At 52.6% G+C, this 19,722-nt stretch overlaps 1 protein-coding gene and 2 pseudogenes across 1 annotated transcript; 2 read left to right on the top strand and 1 right to left on the bottom strand.

Moving 5' to 3' along the window:
* Positions 1-1,156: 1,156 nt before the first annotated feature.
* Positions 1,157-2,831, top strand: LOC129079473 (ubiquitin-conjugating enzyme E2 variant 1-like; annotated as a pseudogene).
* A 1,232-nt stretch (positions 2,832-4,063) lies between these two features.
* LOC129079472 (V-type proton ATPase 16 kDa proteolipid subunit c-like) lies at positions 4,064-5,142 on the bottom strand (annotated as a pseudogene).
* Positions 5,143-10,615: 5,473 nt separating this feature from the next.
* TOR1B (torsin family 1 member B) lies at positions 10,616-18,220 on the top strand. Its single transcript, XM_054584246.1, has 5 exons — positions 10,616-10,857; positions 12,142-12,407; positions 14,540-14,715; positions 15,151-15,278; positions 16,012-18,220. The coding sequence occupies exons 1-5, from the start codon at positions 10,665-10,667 to the stop codon at positions 16,251-16,253; spliced, it is 1,005 nt and encodes a 334-aa protein (XP_054440221.1). The 5' UTR covers positions 10,616-10,664; the 3' UTR covers positions 16,254-18,220.
* Positions 18,221-19,722: the final 1,502 nt, after the last annotated feature.

Below are 19,722 nucleotides of genomic sequence, written 5' to 3'. Positions count from 1 at the left end.
TTATTTATTTTTAGAGAGAGGAGAAGGGAGGAAGAGGAGAGAAATGTTGATGTGTGAGAGAGAGATTGATCAGTTGCCTCTTGCAGGCCCCCAACTGGGAACCTGTCCCGCAACCCGGGCATGTACCCTGACTGGGAATCAAACCGGTGACCTTTTGGTTAGCAGGCTGGCACTCAGTCCACTGAGTTACACCAGCCAGAGCAAAGCGCATCCATTTTTATCTGTTATGTAATATTCCATTGTAGAACTAAATTGTTTACCCATTTCTCTAGTGACAGAAAATTAGGGTCCCTCTAGGGCTGGACTGTGCGCCCTCCTTGCCATGAATGGGACACAGGTGGGAAGATGGGGCGGGGCGGGGGCAGCCAGAGCCCCAGGCTCAGCAACCCCGTCCAGCAGCCCCTCCACTAACCCCAGTGGGCCGTGCCCACACTTGGCTTGTCTTCACGTGCAGTGGTGAAGGCTCAAAGAGTGGCGTTCTGGGCACGCACATCTTCAGCCGTGCCAGGTTTGTCGAAATGTTCGTGTCCGCTCCCTTACCTCTTTAAGCTGAGTTCAGGGGCTGTCGCTCTCCCCCAAAATCTGGGTGGCTGCTGTTTCTTGGTTATGCAGCTTAGGACTGGAGAGCACCCAGCTGTCCATTCATGTCACAAGTGTGTATTGGCATCAGCTGCATCCTGAGAAATGAAGTCTCTGTCTCTGACCCAGGAGGGGCACGTCCCTGCCAGCTCTGTGGCAGGTCCCCGTGAGCCTGAAAGCAGGGCAAACCCGGAGAGCCTTCACTGTTCTTCGCAAGACACCCCCTTCCCCGCCATGGGCAAAGCACTGCATCCTTGGCTTCTTTTGAAGGGGACGATGGTTAAAAGCCAGTTCCTTAGAGTAAATGTATATTCCATGGGCCTGTTTTTCTGGAGAACTCTGACGGATACAAGCCGTGGAAATCTCAACTTTACAGGTGAAGAAGTTGAGATCCAGAAAAATTAAATTAGGTGCCCAAGGAACCTACCACATGAGTAGAAGGCAGTGGGTCCAGAAAGGAGTTTTTCCTGACTAGCACGCGTGACCATCCGAAGTGGTCACAGCAGTGTGTTTGTTCCCTTGTTTTGTCTGGCGCAGCCCCAGGGAGGAGGTGCCTGGTCTGGGCCACCCTTACACAATGTCTGGTGTACAGCCAGTGCTCAAAGGATACTGGTTGAGTGAGCGAATGAACGAACAAACGCAGGTGCTGGAAGCAGGGCTGAGCAGCGCTGCTGGGCAGAGTGAGAACGGTGTGGCCGGCGTGGAGACTTTGTATCAGAGGAGAGTCAGAGACAAGCTTGCTTACTACGTTCTGAGCATTTACTGCACAGCTGCCCGCGCTGACAGAGCGGGGCATTCTGGCACCCAAACGCCAACACCGGAGAGGCGGGTGCGCGTCGGTTCCCTTTGCGGGACAGCCCTCTCCTCATTCACATGGTTACTGTGGGCGCAGCCATGTTCACCCCAAGGGGTGCGGCCCCCACCGCAGGCCACAGCTGATTGGATCAAGGGGTCACCTGATCCAGGCGGGGCCAATCCAACCCCTCCCCTTGGGAGTTTGGGATTGGGGCTGAGAGAGTGAGGTGGAAGAGAAGCCAGTGCGGGGCCCCTCTGGGTGTCAGGACCGGCGCACACAGAGCCAGGTGCTGTGCAGAGAAGGATGGGGCAGATCCACAGGGGGAAAGTGGTGAGAGAGAAGGAGCGAGCGAGGCGGGCACTCCGATCCTGACTCAAGTCCCTCCCTTGGCCACTGGGCACCTCTGCATGTCAGATTTCCTTTCCTCATTGTGTTTTGCTTATTACGCAGGTCAGCAGCCCTTGAGCTCACACCCATTAAGATTTCATAGAACGAAACCCTGCATCATTGTCTACAAGGTAACACGAAAAGAACAGCAAATACCATGTGCCCCTCTGTATGCAACAGAGCCTCTCTGTATAACATACACACTGATAAGACTTGGATGAGAACAGGGCTTCGGGTAAACAGCTGGCATTTAAAATAAGCTAGGTTTTTGAATTTTTTCTGTTGTCATTAATTTTTCGGGACCTTTTGAAGGTCAGAGGCAGTTAAGCGAGAGTCGGGCTTTGAACCCATGTGTGCGTCCTCCTACTAACAGCTCACCAGCGCCCCCTTGTGCCCCACCGGGCGGGAGCCGGTCTCGCCAGCCGTGGGCACTTTCCCAGGCCCTCAGCGAGAGGGTACCTCTCCGCAGGCAAACCCTGAGCTGCCTGGGAAACGGGTGCGGCCCAGGGCGCGCTGTCTCTGGTCCTGAAAACCTCAGCCAGCAGCGAAACCGAAGGGCACAGCCCTATCTACAGCAGTGCGACCCTCCCAAGTTTCTCCTGGGGTCAAGCTGGGGGTTCTGAACGTTTCCGACTAACAATTTAGACACGGCAGGCAGTGCTCCAAGAGAGCAATGCTAGAAAGAGTGAAGGGAACGGGGCCTCTGGGCATAAGGACGAGAGGGCAGTGGGGGGTGGAGAAGGCACCAGCCTTCCAGCGCCAGGGACACAAGACGGCAGTCACGCTGGGCTCGAACAGTTTATGAAATCCGAACATATGGCCTTAAAACCGAATGTGGATCTAAACACCCAGACGCACTCCCCTTTGTGAGAGGTGTAACAAAATTTTATATGCGGGGAGTTAATAGATGTAATGGAAGGGTCACCCGAGAGCCATATGAGTGCTGGCAAAATGGCAGAGCCCAAGGAGTGTCGAGGTTTTCCTGCAAGAGCTTTGGTGTCTAATGATTTCTAAAGACAATATGAAACGCCCTTGCCCGCCGGAAGGACAACAACGTTACAGCGATTGACAAAGAGATGCACCCCAGGCTCCCCCCGCCCCCCCTTCGGTAGTCCGCACGCCCCACGGTGGTGGGATTCCCAGGTGCAGGAACAGGAAGTCCCCGTTCGAAGGCAATTTCTCTTACTACATTGTAAACGATACTAATGTTTGTCAATTTGAAATATATACGTAGTTTTATAATTTTAAAAAACTTTCTTAAAGGAGGGGCAAGGGGGCACGAAGCAGCGTTAGGGCCATTATGCAGTGGGGGGCGGTGGCGATTGTTGGGGCTCAGTTATGTCTGCTCCTGGGGCTCAGATGTGTCTGGGTCACCCGAGAGCCCTTTGGGGGGGCTTTGCGGCCCTTTGCCCTGTGGCCGTCTCCCCGCCCTCCATGAATTTCAGTGGCTGACTTCAAAGTAAATGATCGAATGACAAATCAGGAAATAGTCACTCTCTTAAGGGGACAACGTGTCATACAAGTAGGTAGAACAGCACAAAATCGGGGCAACAGCATTCCCGGCACAACATCCCCGGCCCAACAGCGCATTCGTGCTGGTGGCTGGTCCGTCCCAAGTCAAGATACCTGACCTAGGTTGGGCCGATCAGATTCTCTGCCCGGGGCGGGGAGGGGGCACGGGGTGCCAAGCTGCTGTCTCTGAGGCCTACACCCCCCGCCAGGGTCCTCCTTCCCTGCACACTCAGCAGTTCTTACATTCTCGTGGGCCACTCTGTATTATTAATATTCCTTCTTTCTCCTTCTTTTCACATCTGAGAATTTTACTGGAACACGGCTCGGGCCTGACAGGCCGAGCACACGGCCCCCCCGCAGCCAGGGCTGAAGGGTGGTGGTTGCACCCAAAAGAGTCTCAGGGCACACAGGCACCCCACAAGGAGATGCTCTGAGGATATACAGTTGGGAGACGGGAGGCTGCTTTGCAGGAATGTGAACAGGTCAAATCTTTATGAGTGAACATCTGGTGAAAACGACCATGGGTTTCACCCTCTTACACAGAGCAGATGGTGGGGGGCAGCGGGTAGCCAAAGGCCCGCAGCCTCACTGGCGGGGCACCTAGACTGGTGAGGAGCGGGCTGATGTCCACTGCTCGGGCGGGTGGGGGCTCGGGCTAGGACACTGTGTTTACAGGGCCAGTTACTTGGGGGGGCGGGGGAAGCTGTCCCCTGCAAGTGTGTCAGGCTGCTCATTCTGGAATGAGGAGGGGGTGGGGTCTACATCACGTTCTGCAGCCCGTGGGCCGCTCTATGGCCAGGATGAGGCAACAAGGAGACCTTGGAGGCCCAGCTCCTCTGCAAGGGTGAGGGTTGGGATCACGCCCATGAAGAGTCGGGGCTGCTGGGCAGCGTCCTGCGCGCTGGCGTCCCCCACCGCGGCAACGGCAAAGCCGGCGGCCCGCCGCTCCGGCCCACACTCAGGCCGGCGCCGGGGTGGAGGGCAGTCCTGTAGAGACTGACGTCTTCGTGCAGGCAGCTGGCGATCCGGACGGCAGCGCCAGGCCGCAGACGGCGATGATGCCAGCCAGGGCCGCCGGACGGTGGGCTTCGTGATTGGCTCTGGGCGTGATGCTGCTGCCACTCCTGGCTGTACCGTAGGCAGCACCCAGGGCGCTGAAGACCATGGTGGCGGAGGCGCCCATGGCCGCGAAAATGGCGGCATACTGGGCTGCTCTTGGCCTTGGGCAGGTTTGCGTAGCGGAGGGGGCAGCCCAGCAGCGCAGGGTGCGGGGGAAAGAAGGGAGCAGGCTGGGCTAGGTGTGCAGGTGGCAGGAGGTGAGCATGAGGACATGGACCACCGGCTGAGAGGCCTGTATTCTGCTAAGAAGCCCTAGAAAAGCCCAAGCCAGCCGGTGTCGGCTTCCACTGTTTGAAGAAAAGAACCTCAGCTGGTAACATAATTGGTGACTGACGGAGCTGGGGGATAGGCCGCAGGAGCTTAGGGAAATATGGGGACTTGGAACCGATTACTGAGCCCCCCTTCCCACCCTCCACCTTCCAGGAGAGGAGAGTACCAGAGCTCAGAGTGACAAAGCAGCAAAGCAAATGTCACCGGACTCTCCTTGGGGCCATGTGTCCACCGAGGGATGAGCCCTGAGAAGCTGAGGACAAGACACCCCCTACCCCGCCCCCCCAGGGAGGCAGTGGGTCCTAATAAAACTGGAAAGTTGAATCCAGTTCAGAAACGTGTGCAGATTTCAGCGTCTTGCCTCAGACCCCCCAGGCCTGTCTGTGAGGAAGTGTCAGGAAAACCTCCTACTGTGCCTATGGGGCCGAGGCCTCCGGAAGGTAAGCTCAGAGACAGACGCAGTGGGTGCCGAACCGCATCGCGGTTTAATGCGATGTTTCCAGGTCCTTGCTAGGGAAAAAGTGGCGTGAGGACCATTAGATGGAAGACGGCAGGGCACCTGGAGCACTGGGCAGAGCTGGAGCCCCGGGCCCTTGGAAGTGCCCTGCAGCTGTGCGTCCCCCCGGCCTGAGCCCATCTGTACCCCCCATTCCGCCTCAGCACAGCCACAGGAGCGACAGGTGTGATCTGAGTAGGAAAGGAAGGTCGGCTCCCGCAGGAGCCACGGAGCCCACCAGCCTACAGAATCAGGCTCTCTGGGGAGGCAATGAAAGCTGTAGTTTTTGAAGGCTCTCTGACCAAGGAGGGCAGGCAGAATGGGGGGCTGTGGGCGTCACACAGGAGACTCTGCATTCAGGGCCCAGCTTGGGAGGCCAGGGGGCCGGGGGTCAGGCAGCTTTCGGGGCTGGTTTTTGCACACCTGGACCAAACACAGTCTCTGTCACGCGACATCGAAGGGCCTAAGTGGCGCAGGAGGCCCACGCTGCAGGAAGCAGGAAGCGGACCCGGGTGCCACTGACTTCCCAGGGGCAGAGCACAGCAGGGACAATGCAAAGGGAATCCCTTTCCGGCCCTCGGCTTCCTCTGCCAGCCGGCCTCCTTTCCCCACCCACTCCTCTCGCTTTGCGGAGGGGCTGGTTCTCAACCAGTCGCTGGGACTGCCGACCAGGAAGCCAAGCTGAGGGTGTCGGCAGAGCCTCCTTCACCCAAGGCCCCTCCTGGGAGACGAGGCAGAGCACCTGCCTGTCAAACACTTTCAAAACACATTCTTGCTATTGGGGCAAATTGTGAATTAGTGATAAGTGTATGAGGACTCCGTCTAGTTCATATTCAGAGGCTCATGGTCATAGGAACTTAATAAATATTTAAAGTTTAAATTTTAATTGTGGTGAAATACACATACCAAAGTTTACCATCAGAACCATTTTTTAGAAAAGATTTTATTTATTTACTTTTAGGGAGAGGGGGAGGGAGGGAGAAACAGTGGGAGAGAAACATCAGTGTGTGAGAGATACAGTGATTGGTTGCCTCTCGGATGCTCCCAGCTGGGGGCCAAGCCTGCAACCCAGGTATGTGCCCTGGCTAGGAATTGAACTGGCAACCTTGTGGTTCGCAGGCTGGTGCTCAATCCACTGAGCCACACCAGCCTTGGCTGAACCATTTTTTAAAATCGATTTTTAGAGGGAGAAAGACAGATAGACAGAGTGAGAGAAACATCAATCTGTTGTTCCATTGATGTATGTATTCATTGGTTGTGTCTTATAAGTGCCCTGACTGGAGATCAAACCCACAACCTTGGCATATCGGGACAATGCTCTAACCAACTGAGCCACCGGCCAGTGCCCTTCGGAACCATTTTTCAGCGTACGGTTCAGTAGTGTTAAGTGTGTTCACATTGCTGTACATCCAATTTACAAAACTTTTCATTTTGCAAAACCAAAACTCTGCACCCACTAAACAACTCCCCATCCCCTCCTCCCCCAGCCCCTGGCAACCAGAGCTCTACTCTCTGTCTTCGTGAATTTGACTGCTGTAGGGACTTCACACAAGTGGAATCACACAGGATTTGTCTTCGTGCGACTGGCTTATGTTCCTTAGTATAATGTTTACAGCAACTTTCATATACTGTACCTTTTCAGTATCTGTTCTTTCTTTTGTTGTAGACACATACAATAGGCAAAAAATTTATTTTCATGGATATAGACTAGGTAATTTACCCATTTCACACACATTGCATCGAGTCATTTGAGCATTTCTGCGCATCAAGTGTGATTTACCCACTTTACCAGTCTCAGTTCAGGCAAAGCAGAGGCCGCGTAAGAGTGGTTTTTACGGTATCATCCATGGTCAGACAGTAGCACCTAGAAGACCGATTAACGTAAGGCTTTTCTTTAAGAAGAGCTTTAGACTCCTTGTGAAGATGATACAGAGCATTCCCACACAGCCCACGCCCAGTCTCTTTCCTCGGGTGCCTGGAAAGTGTTGTATCCTTTAACATTAGACACATGCATTGAGCGCCTACTGTGTGCACGGCTCCGTTCTAGGAATTAGAGCAACAGAACGTTCCGGGCACCGCCCTCCTGCAGCTCTCAGCCAGCAGGAGAGAGAGCAGATAGACGGGAACACAAAGGGGTGCTGGCAAGGGCGGCTGGGGGCAGGGAAAGGCGGGGTGGGGCTTTGAGCGGAGGCCTGAAGGCTCTTAGCCCAGTGAGGCTCAGCAGCTGGAGTCCAGGCAGGGAGGGAGGCGGGGGTGCGCAGAGGCTTTTGGGCAGGAAAGAGAATGCGGCTGTGGGCCCGACGGTGAGGGTACGGGGGATGGGAATAGATCTGAAGGGAAGGCAGGGCCTCACCACAGAGGGCGTGGAGGGCAGAGCGAAAAGGGTGCACTTTCTCCTCAGGGTTTTTGGAGGCCACGGCAGGTTCAAAGCAGGAACAGCACGATGCGGTTTCTTGTGAAAAGATCACCTGTCTCTGTCCTGGGGAGAATGGATCGGAGAGGACACAGGTGGATGCAGGGGACCCCTGGAGGTGGCTGTGGTCACCCATGCAACAGATGACATTGAGAGATAGGAAGGACAGAGAGACAAGGGTCTAGAACTGAGTGGAGTCAGGGAGGAGACAGGGAAGTTGTGGCAAGTGAAGAGGCTGCCACTGGAGAGGAAAAAGGCCACCCAGCCCTGGGACCGAGCTCCCGGTCAATACACCACCCTTCCTCAGCCACTGGTAATCCAGAAGGGAGGGCGGACGTGAAGCATGATGGGTAAATGCCTACGAAGCAGGGTCTGATTTGGGGCAGGGTCTTCACACGGTTTTCTGCTCACACATCCCCTTGAGCATTTTTACATCGACAATGAAACTTTGAGTCACCGTTTAAGTGGTTGCAAAAGGCGCAGCTTTCTGTCTGCTATAAGCGTGGACATTTTAAGATAACGTTGTTACACACTGTCCTGGGTATGGGCAGTGGAATCGGGATGCAGCTGCAGTTTTACTTGCCATCACCCGTCTGCAAAGTGCACGAAGAAGCCAGATGTGTACAATCACTTTTGTACTTGAACTCCTATTTCTGTTCTGTTCCCCCACTGAATACCATCCCAGTGAAGTGTGCTTTTGGCCTGGAAGTCTTTCATTGAACATCCTGTCTATTTTCTCCGCAACAGAGAGATGTATAAGTACCAATTAAAATTTAACAGAAAACATTTCCTGATGAGCTCTAAGTGTTAAAACATTTGTTTTGGATGATTGTGTATTAGCATACGCTTGATCAGAACAACGCAGATGTGTCACAAAAAATTATTTTAAAGATTTTATTTATTTATCTCTTTGTACAGAGTGGGGAAGGGAGGGAGAGAGAATAACTGAGTCCTTCCCTCCCTCCCCCACCTCTGCTCCCGCTCAGGCCTCAGTCTTCTCTCTCCTGGGGTCTTGGCCTTGGACCCAGTCACCGCCCCCATAGACTTGACCCCTCCCCCCCAATTCAAAGCCAGAATGATTTGGACAATCACCGCTGACAGGCCTCCCACCCTCTCCTCCTGCCCCAGGATAAAGCTCTGTCTCCTCAGAGGACCAATCAAGTGGCATTGTCTCTTCTAGACCCCTCCCCCACATACTGCCTTACCACCCAGTGACTTGAGTTGCCCTGCCCGGGAGAACACCTAAGGCCCCGCCCCTCCCAACCTAACAGGTGCGCCGAGACAAAGAAACGTGGCCCAAATGAAAGAACAGATCAAAGCTCCAAAAACAGAACTTGGTGATGAACAGAGAGCCAAACTATCAGATGCAGAGTTCAAAACACTGGCAATCAGAATGTTCACAGAAATGGTGGAGTATGGTCGCAAAATAGAGGAAAAAGTGAAGGCTATGCAAAGTGAAGTAAAGAAAAATATACAGGGAACCAACAGTGAAGGGAAGGAAACCGGGACTCAAGTCAATGATTTGGTGAAGGAAAAAATAAACATTCAACCAGAACAGAATGAAGAAACAAGAATTCAAAAAAATGAGGAGAGGCTTAGGAACCTCTGGGGCAACTTTAAATTTTCCAACATCTGAATCATAGGAGTGCCAGAAGGAGAAGAGGAAGAATAAGAAATTGAAAATTTATTTGAAAAAATAATGAAGGAAAACTTCCCCAATCTGGCAAAGGAAATAGACTTCCAGGAAGTCCAGGAAGCTCAGAGTCCCAAAGAAGTTGGACCCAAGGAGCACACACCAAGGCACATCATAACTACATTACCCAAGAGTAAAGATGAGGAGAGAATCTGAAAAGCAGCAGGAGAAAAGGAGACAGTTACCTACAAAGGAGTTCCCGTAAGACTCTCAGCTGATTTCTCAAAAGAAACCTTGCAGGCAAGAAGGGGCTGGAAAGAAGTATTGAAAGTCGTGAAAGGCAAGGACCTACACCCAAGAGGACTCTATCCAGCAAAGATCTCATTTAGAATGGAAGGGCAGATAAAGTGCTTCCCAGATAAGGTGAAGTTAAAGGAGGTCATCATCACCAAGCTCTTATTATATGAAATGTTAAAGGGATTTATGTAAGGAAAAGATCAAAACTATGAACAGTAAAATGACAACAAACTCACAACTATCAACAACTGAACCTAAAAAACATCTAGAACAGGAACAGAGTCACAAAAATGCAGATCACATGGAGGGTTATGGCGGGGGGAAGGTACGGGGAACAAGAAGCATAAGTGGTAGGTACGAAATAGACAGGGGGAGGTTAAAAATAGTCTAGGAAATGGAGAAGCCAAAGAACTTACATGTACCACCCATGGACATGAACTAAGGGGCGGGCAGGAATGCTGGTGGGAGGGAGGGTGCAGGCGGAGGGAAATAAAGGGGAGAAAAAAATGGGACAGCTGTAATAGCATAATCAATAAAATATATTAAAAAAAAAAAAAAAAGAACATGTTACTCCTCACTTTGTGCCTGGGGAACTCTATCAGTTTAGACAACAGCCTTCCCTGCTCCACGGCCTATCGGCTGCCTTCCCCAAGGCCTAGAAGCTCCAGGGGCGAAGGCCAATCCTCCACTGCTGTCTGCCCAGCACCCATCAAGGGGCCTGCCTTGTGCAGCTGAATGAAAGAATAGGCTTCTGGCTCTGAGTGCGCACGCCAGGACGCGTCTGTCGTGGTGAGTGCCCATTGCTCAGCGTGCCCAGCAACAGTTTCAGGAAGGCCGGCAGGTGGGTGGCCAGAGAAACGCCCATCACAGCTCCAGGAGAAGGCGGGGGTGGGGGATGAGAAATCAAAGCGCGGGATCCAGGAGAAGCTCGTAAGAAAACAAAACTGATTTAGCTAGGCATAGGGCTCGACCGCAGCTAGGAGTTGCTCGACGCCGTCTGTGTCTTTCTCAGACTCGGCGGCGCAGAGCCACGCCCCTCTCCAACCCGGCTGCCCCGAGGGTGGGCGGGGTCCGAGGGTGGAAGTGACGCACCCGGAAGTCCCTCCCGGTACCCCGGCGGCCGCGCCTGGGGCGCAGAGGAGAGGCTCGGCGCGACCCGAGAATGCCAGCGGCGGGGCGGTTCGCGGCCGGCGCAGCGCTGTGGCTGCTGCTGGCGGCCGAGGCAGTGGCGGCGATCGAGCCCATCTCCACGGCCCTCGTAATCGGGGTCACGTCCATCTTCTTAGCCTACCAGCATCCGACCCTGTACTGCCGCTTCGCCGAGTGCTGCGACGAGAAGCCCCTGAACGCGTCCGGTACGGCGGGTCGCCTGGAGGGGCGCGAGGGACGCACGGGACAGGCCCCAGCGGGCATCCGCGCCTGGCACACGGCTCGCCCGAGGTGGGGGGAGGGAGAGAGGGCAGATGGGGCCTCCGTCTGGATTCCAGCCCTGGGAGCCATGCCTTCTGTCTAGGTAAGAAACGTCCAAACCTGTAGGAATTTTTTTTTTTGAGTTTATCCGAACCAAACTGACAATTGCCAGGAAGCAAACTCTCAACGGTTTGAGAAAGTGCTCCAGAAAATGGCAGCCTTACCATTTATTTTGTACATCAGAATCAGAGGGGAAGATGGAGATGCCTTACATGTAATCCATTGGTGATAGATTAGGGAGGTGGGAGAAGGCAGAGAGGGGAAATCTTTGAGGTTGGGAAAAGAGTAAAACGAATTAGACACATACTTTGACATTTGTGGGTATACGACAGTTAACAGTGAACAAGTAACATGATAACAGTGGTCTCTGCTGCTGTCCTTGTGCTGAGGGGCCTGGAAGAAGGGAATTACCGGCCTTTCCAAAGGTATGGCTGCCTCAGCCTTAGAGGCAGGAAGGCTCTAGGCAGGCTCTGGCTCACGGAAGTAAAGATCGACCTTTGTCAAGGAAGCTACCAGCCTGGGAGCGGCTGCCTGCTTTAGTTAGAAAGTCTTCATTGCAGACCTCCCTATGTGGCTGCTTTCAGCCTCAGAGTTTGTAAGGCCCGCCCTGGAGGCCTCCCTTGAGCCAGTCAGGGTTAGCGTTGTGGCCCTTTTTTGGCTACCCTTCCAAGACATTCTCCAGATCGTGAGGCTCTGCCCGGGTCCTTGTCCAAGTGTTTGAACTCCTTGGAATTCCAGTAAAAAGAAACCGAAAGCAGAACGGCCAGCCTGTCTGCGCCACACCAACCCTTTTTAAGTTTTCAGATGTGCAGAGTTTGCCCGGGATGCCCATGTGTGGCCCTGGCTTTCTTACCACCAGCCGGGCGGCTGGGGAAACAGCACGCGGCTCCGTCAAGGCGAGGGCTAACGTGTGGGCGCACGGACATGTTTAGCCTCTTTGTCAGACCCTTGAGTGTTTAGGACATCCATCTAGTGCGTTTCCTTGCAAGTGGCATCGTGGGACCCTACAGCCTGTGCTCCTGCCTCACTGCCAGCCCTGGGGTTTGGCGGAGACCCCACCGGACCTCCTGCCACTCTGCGCATCTCCTTGGCCAGCTGGGCAAAGTGCTGCCTCTCTGGCACGTGTTTAATGTGAGTTTTTCTCTCTATTCTCGGGTTGGCTCCTGCAGCCCTCAAGCTGCAGTTGGAGGAGAAGCTGTTTGGGCAGCACCTGGCCACAGAGGTGATTCTCAAGGCGCTGACTGGCTTCAAGAGCAACGAAAATCCCAAGAAACCACTGACTCTTTCCTTACACGGCTGGGCTGGCACAGGCAAGAATTTTGTGAGCCAAATTGTGGCTGAAAATCTTCACTCAAAAGGCCTGAAGAGTAACTTTGTCCACCTGTTTGTGTCGACCCTGCACTTCCCTCATGAGCACCAGATAAAATTGTACCAGGCAAGGGAACCCTGTTATCCGGTCCCCCCCACCCCCGCGCGCCCATGTCTCTGCTTCTTTTCTCCCCCCTGCAGAAGCCCCAGGCCCCGCTGAGTTAAGGCACCTACCCCCGTAACCCCTGGCCATTTGAACAGCTCTCCTACAACTCTGTCCTCACTTGATTCCAAAATAATACAGTGGCGTAGATGACATGCTCATTAAAAGATGGAGGCCAGAGTGGTGAGGGGACTTGCTCCTTATCCTTAGTCTTCGTGACCCGGCAGCAAATCAGAAACTTGAACCCGTATCTCCTCACTGCCAGGTCGCAGGGTAGCCACTTTCTGCAGGGAGTGCGCATGCCCGGCATTCCCGTCACAGCGCTTGGTAGGTGGAGTGGTCTCCAGTGATCAACAAGCAGACAGTTTGCGTGGCCGCGGCTTCCTGGAGGGCGCCCCGCTGTCCGGCAGCCTTGCCTCCGCGTGTCGCGCTGTAGCCTGGGGAGCCTGTCCCTGCTGCGCAGCTTTCACTTCCGTTGCTCCCCCATGCAGAGCCTTGGCGCTGGTTTCTTTCTTCAAATGAGAGCCTCGAGAATGGGACCTGAAGACGATTTCTCCTTGAGATATTCTTTCCACATGTAATTTATGCCACATTATCTAGTAGGGTTCTCATTGGAATGACTGTCACCCTCAGAAAGGCCGACATTCCTGCTGGTGCGTGGGGACTGAAGTATGAAATGGAAACTGAACTGAACAAGGAAGTGAAAATAGGTGTGAGACAGGGAAAGTTGCCAAAAGGAATAATTTTCTTGTTTTCTGAGTTCTTTCAGAAATCTCTAGAAATATAGTAAGAGGCAAGGATGCCTCTAGGGCCTTTCACATATGGACCAGCTTGAGAGCTTGTTAGTTGAGTGTCTGTTTGTTTCAAAAAGCCTGGGAAGAAATGGTGGTTTTTTGGTTTTTGTTTTTAAAAAGATTTTATTTATTTATTTTTAGAGAAAGGAGAAGAGAGAGAGAGACATCAATGTGTGGTTGCCTCTTGCGCGCCCCCTAATTGCAGTCTGGCCCTCAGCCCAGGCACGTGCCCTGACTGGGAATGGAACTCGTGACCCTTTGGTTCACAGGCTGGCATTCAATCCACTGAGCCACACCAGCCACGGCAAGAAATACTTTTTGTGAAATGTTACCTAGCTCCTTTATTCATGCACTAGGAAAAGGTATTGGTCCTTGGCACTGCAGGTCTTCCTCTAGTTTCTTATTCCCCAGTGTGGCTGGTAAGATGGAGATTTCAGTCCACAGTGACAAAGTTATGGGTTGGTTAACAGTGAAATAAACACTTATGTATCTTATTCCTGGAGTGACATTTAGCCCTGGCTGGTGTGTGGCTTAGTGGATTAAGTGCTGGCCTGTGAACTAAAAGGTTACCGGTTTGATTCCCAGTCAGGGCACGTGCCTGGGAGGGCTAGGTCCCCAGTTAGGGTGTAAGAGAGGCAACCGGTCCATGTACCGTATTCTGCTGTGTATAACACACATCCTTATTTCCCCCTCAAGAATTTTGGGCAAAAAGTGCACGTTATACACTGCAATATACAGTATCTCTTGCACATAGATGTTTCTCTCTCCTCCCTCCCCCCTCTCTAAAAGTGAATAAATAAAATCTTTAAAAATAAGTAGTAAAAAGTGGTATTTAGCATGCCATAGGAAAAATCTTTGCATTTTAGCACCTGTCTCTGCTGGTTTCCACTTTTTTTAAAAAAAAGATTTTATTTATTTTTACAGACAGGGGAAGGGAGGGAGAGAGGAAGAGAAACATCAATCATTTGCCTCTTGCACACCCCCCACTGGGGACCTGGTCTGCAACCCAGGCATGAGTCCTGACTGGGAATCGAACCAGCGGCATTTTTGGTTCGCCGGCCCACACTCAACCAACTGAGCCACGCTGGCCTGGGCTAGTTCCCACTTTGAATAGCTAATGTTTTGGAAAAGCTGTTAACCAGTGTATGGAGGTTGGCTAGGGTGCAGTTTCTAAGAATTCTTCGTTAACCCCTGGAGTGTTCTGATTTTCCCCTCTTGGGGTGTGAGGGGTAGGGTGGCACTTGCTCACCCCTTGATCCGTCCTTCGAGCCTCCACGTCCTCTTTATTTTATGGTTGGCCAGGACCAGTTACAGGAGTGGATTCGGGGTAACGTGAGTGCCTGTGCAGGCTCCGTGTTCATCTTTGACGAGATGGACAAGCTGCACCCCGGGATCATCGACGCCATCAAGCCGTTTCTAGACTACTACGAGCAGGTCGGAGGCGTGTCTTACAGGCGGGCTGTCTTCATCTTTCTCAGGTGAGTGGGGGTGGCTCCCCGGGGACACAGCTGCACTTCCTTCTCCCCGGGCTCGAAGGAAGTCCTGGTGACCAGCAGGAACAAGAGTGCCAGCCTGGCAAAAGGGACTTCCTGATTTCTTCTACTTTTGGGTTGCCAGCGTCAGCATGGCAGAAAGAGGACAGGAGAAAATGAATGAAAAAGTTGCTGAAAATAGGCAATTTCGTTAACCTGTACATGTTGTTTCTGAGGGTCACAAAAAGTCATAGGATTATGTAGCAAGTTCTGGAAAAGCAGGCGTTAAGCTCCTTGGAGGCAGACACTATTTTTCCTTTGTCTGGTAGCACTTAGTAAATATTCCTTGGTTAAGAATGAAGTTTAGAGCAAGTACGTTTCCTGGTTAGACACAGAGGCCTTAATACATGGTTTTAATCCTTGTCTCTTGGGCAAAATCAGCAATGCAGGCGGGGACCTCATAACCAAGACGGCCCTTGAGTTTTGGCGGGCAGGAAAAAAGAGGGAAGACATTCAGCTGAGTGACCTGGAACATGTGCTGTCTGTCGGAGTCTTCAATAATAAGCACAGTGAGTCTTGCAGGGTGACCGGGGGGCGGGCCCCTTACCCTGGTGGCAGCAGTTTGAAAGAAAGGCTTCGTCCTTTAAGCCAACCACAGAGCCACAGGATCCGCTCGTCTCTGCAGCTTCGCTGAACCAGGGGCTTTTTCTCAGAGCATTTCTTAGGGTTTCCATGAAAAGGAACCTCGGTGGTCTCATCGTGAATCCCTAACTGGACAGGTCATGGTGGGTAGTCCTACCCCAGGCGTGTAACTCCTTTAGTAAAAGGCTTATTGTTGCCTTAAGCAAGCCCTGTCCCTTGCTTCTGTGCATCTAGGTTAACACGCCTTTGAAATGCTAGGGTAAGTCTCTTTTTCAGACCCCTCAAGGGGGCTCATAATCTTAACTCTCCTGCAATCCAGTCCCCACCTTGCATCCCTCCTTAGTTTCAGAAGCATAAAGGAAACTGCCAGCTGCCATTCTAGGAAGGATTTTTGTCAGTCTGTTGAGATCTTGCTTCCAGGTGTAGCCTCTGTTGGCTCGAACAAATTTTTATAAAAATCCTCTGTAGTTTTGGACATTTCTTAGGCTGACATATTCTAGAAGCCAGTTAGCAGGGGGAGCCAGCTAATGCAAACATCAGGCTTGTTGCATTCTTGACAAGAATTTCAAGGGTACAGACAAGGAGAGTGTCCTGTGGGCTGGGATCAAACGGGCCCTGTAGGAGCAGGCCAGGTGGCCATGGCACTGTCTTGTTTTGCAGGCGGCCTGTGGCACAGCAGACTGATAGACAGAAACCTCATCGATTACTTTATTCCCTTTCTGCCCCTGGAGTACACGCATGTGAAGATGTGTGTACGGGCAGAGATGAGGGCCCGTGGCTCTGCTGTAGATGAAGACGTTGTCACCAGAGTGGCGGATGAAATGACATTTTACCCTAAAGACGAAAAGATCTACTCAGACAAGGGCTGCAAGACCGTGCAGTCACGGCTGAGTTTTTACTGACCTCTCATCCGGCCAGGGTAAGAGGCAGCTGGGGGCTCGGCAAGCCGAGGCCTTGCCTTTCAGAATCACTTTTGATAGGGGAGCTTGCGTCAAAGATTTCAGCCTCAGCTGACGGGCTTCGGTGACCAACGCCGTGGAGAGCTGCTGTCCCAGGAGCCGGAATGCAGAACCCGGAGCAGTTTAGTCTGTGTGGCCCAGGGGTTCTGCAAGGGTTGGAACTGGTGTCCGAGTTCTTGATAACAGACAAAGCAGCACTAGGAAAATGGCCTCCAGACCACAACTCTTGATGATTAACCTTTTATCCGAACCGCTTACCGAACCTTTCTTCTCCTTATAAGAACAGTTGGCTTGCCCTGGCTGGTGTGGCTCAGTGGATTGAGCACCAGGCAGCAAACTGAGAAGTCACCAGTTCAATGCCCAGTCAGGGCACATGCCTGGGTTGCAGGTCCTGTCTCTTGTTGGGAGCATGCAAGAAGCATCCAATCAGACGTTTCCCTCTCTTTCTTCCCTTCTCCTCTCTCTGATGATTAAGAAACAAAATCTTTAAAGTAAAAAGGTTGGTTTGGGGTGAGATGTTAAGACGGTTTTTGAGGGTGCATAACCCCCCCCGCCCCGTCTTCTCAGACACTGGCAGCCTGACTGAGGGCGCACAAGGATTTGGTCCTGTGTCTGCGCATTGGTTTTGGTGGTGACTGGCAGCGTGAACAGACCAGATTTCACCTTCTGGCACCCCTGGTGGGACACCTTCACCGCTCCCCAGTAAGTCTGGGTATTTGGCGGGAGTCCCTTTGGCTGCCTGGACTGGGGGGTCTTGGGTGTGGATCTGGGGACTCCCTAGCAGCTGCCAGGTGGTTTCAGTCGGGGCCTCTCCTCCGATTCTCAGCACTCACTGTTGCCTTCACTTGTGATTGAATCTCCGTGATTTCCGGTTTGGGACTGCAGTCCCGGGGTAATGAAGGTGCCTTCTGGATTGTGTGACAACTCAAATATCACAGGGTTCTGTCTGGTAGACTTATATTTACAAGTGGAAATATACACTAGAAATGCTGGAGTTTTCAAGGATGTGTATATTTTTATAATGTTTTTACGTATGAATCTTAGGGACTACAAATACAGGATGTTTCTTATTTTAAAACATGGGAAGGACACAGATGGAATAATTGTCTATTTTATCAGAAATTCTGAAAATAAATGGTAAAATGTATTGTCAAATGTGTGGTAGTGTGTGTTCGCAATTATAGCACAAAGTAGGTCAGTCGGAAGCCGTGGCTGGTCCTGGGTGTCATCTGGTGAGGACGCCCTCTGCGCAGTGGTAGGCCGGACTGCCCTGGCCACCGGAACGCAGACGGGACTCCAGCCAGTGTGACTCGCGCTCTCGTAGTTGCGATGGCACTACAGGTACAATGAGAACATGCGGCCTTTGTACGTAGATGTGGTAGGATGGGTACTTTTATGATACGGAAAGCCTTACAGAGGATCACACTGAGTCCTTTTAAAAATGCCAGGGTGAGCCCTGGCTGGTGTGGCTCAGTGGACTGAGCACCAGCCTGCAAACCAAAAGGTCACCGGTTCAATCCCAGTCAGGGCACATGCCTGGTTGTGGGTTGGGTCCCCGGTTAGGGGTGTGCAGGAACTGACTGACTGATGTGTTTCTCTTTCTCTCTTCCTTCCTCCTTTCTCTAAGTAAATAAAATCTTTTAAAATAAATAATAAAAAAAATGCCAAGATGAGCCTTACATTTTGTAGTACAAACGCACCAATTGGAGCTAAGTTACATTTCTTTTATAACCTTTTGGATGTCTGATCAGGAGACAAGATTTTCTGTTTACAATGACGCAATAAACGCCACGCGCGTGGGCCACCTTTGGACCGCCCTTACTGATCTGTAGCTTGAAAAGTCCACGTTGTCCATGGCACAGCCCCACCCCCAACCCAACCCACAAGATACAGACAGGAGCTTGAATTGACCTAGTGAATATAAAATAAAGCCAACGTTTTATCCTGTGAGATGTCACCTGCACATTTTTTCCATAGTTTATGTGTTTGGTAACTGAAAAGTTTGGGCGTGGAATAAAGGCTCTTCAACCGCTTGGGTGCTGGGCTCAGAGTACCCGAGCATCGCAGCCTGCCTCACGTGGAATCGGTGTCCACCCTGGGGAGACGGTCTGCTGTCCACAGGCAGAAACAGAGTTAAACTGGAGTAGACGCGGGCTGTACTCCAACCGTGTTTTCCTGGATGGAGGTGGTGAGAGCTGGACTTCTAATACACTCTCCTAAGGTTAATGGGGAAGGGCGTTGTGATGTGGGGTAAGTGACTGCCCATGTTCTGGACCTGAGCACAGCTGAGCTCAGGCCAGGACACCTAACTGCCAGGTCTCACCGCCCAGAGCTGGAAATAAAACCCTAGTGGTCAACCAGAGCTCGGCTCAGTCGCACCTCACCCGGCCTCGTCTCCGTCAGAGAATTGTTAACACCAGCCCTCTCCCCAGGCCCGAGTAGCGAGCTGACTTCCTAGCAAGTTCAACCCTCTTCGCTGTCCTTGCGCCCACACCCCTCGTTTCTCAGTTGAAGGCGCTCAAGACCCAGGAGACTGACGTGCTGGGTTTGGCTTCCAGCCTGCTCCTCCTCCACCCCGCAATGCCTCATCTACGAAGATGGCTTTCCGCATTTAGTCAGGGCACCTGTGTTTCCGAACCAGGGGGCCCCAGGTGCTGGGGCTGCCATCTTCAAATGAAGGATCAGCCCTAATCTGTGACTCCTGGGGACATGACAAAAGGCCAGCCTCGGCTCCGCATCAAGATCTTCCCAACACAGGGCCGTGTTTAGGGGACCCGGGCAGCACTGAAGAGCCTCTGTACAGGCTGGGTGGCCGTGCGGCAAGGGGCTCCTGCGTCGGCCCAGTGGCCAGGCTGCCGTCGTGCCTGTGCCTGCTGAAACCTGCCCCCGTGCGAACGGCTCAGGCACCCCCACCACCAGGAGCCCCGTCTGTCCGCAGGGCCCACATGAGCTGCGTAACAAGGTGTGTTTAGTCTCCTACGGTGCTTTACACATCTGCCCGGCACCCCTGGACTTGACCTCCGTGGCCGGGCATCCGGAGCTCCAGGAATCCCAGCACGGTGTGCAGCGCCCGTGCAGCGGGGCGAGGAGCCGGGTTCGTCCCAGGGGCCCGAGTCTCCGCATTGGCTTTGCGTCACTGTGACCTGCACTGTCCCCGCTATAGGTCTTCCTTCGTAGCTTAGGCATGAAAGGCCTACTACAGGGGAGGGGTTTTTCTCCTTTGAAAATGTGTTCAGTCCCGGCCGGGTGGCTAAGTTAACTGAAGCATCTCCCTGTACACCAAAGGTCGTGGGTTCCATCCCCGGTTGGGGTGCCTGTGGGAGGCAACCAGGTGATGCTTTTTTTCTCACATGGATGTTTCTCCCTTCTGTCACTAAAATCATTGCACATGTCCTTGGGTGAGGATTTTTTA

The sequence above is a fragment of the Pteronotus mesoamericanus genome, unplaced genomic scaffold (genome assembly GCF_021234165.1).
Source record: "Pteronotus mesoamericanus isolate MK-2021 breed Mesoamerican mustached bat unplaced genomic scaffold, CSHL_Meso_final contig_78, whole genome shotgun sequence".
NCBI classification, from domain to species: Eukaryota; Metazoa; Chordata; class Mammalia; order Chiroptera; family Mormoopidae; genus Pteronotus; species Pteronotus mesoamericanus.
The sequence above is the reverse complement of the archived record's forward strand: the minus strand, read 5'-3'. Positions and strand labels throughout refer to the sequence as shown.

Bases quoted from the DNA above. Each gene is read 5' to 3' on its own strand.
- TOR1B (XM_054584246.1), top strand. From the start codon at position 10,665: ATGCCAGCGGCGGGGCGGTTCGCGGCCGGCGCAGCGCTGTGGCTGCTG. The intron at 10,858-12,141 runs GTACGGCGGGTC...TGGCTCCTGCAG, and splicing joins GAAGCCCCTGAACGCGTCCG to CCCTCAAGCTGCAGTTGGAG. The intron at 12,408-14,539 runs GCAAGGGAACCC...ATGGTTGGCCAG, and splicing joins ACCAGATAAAATTGTACCAG to GACCAGTTACAGGAGTGGAT.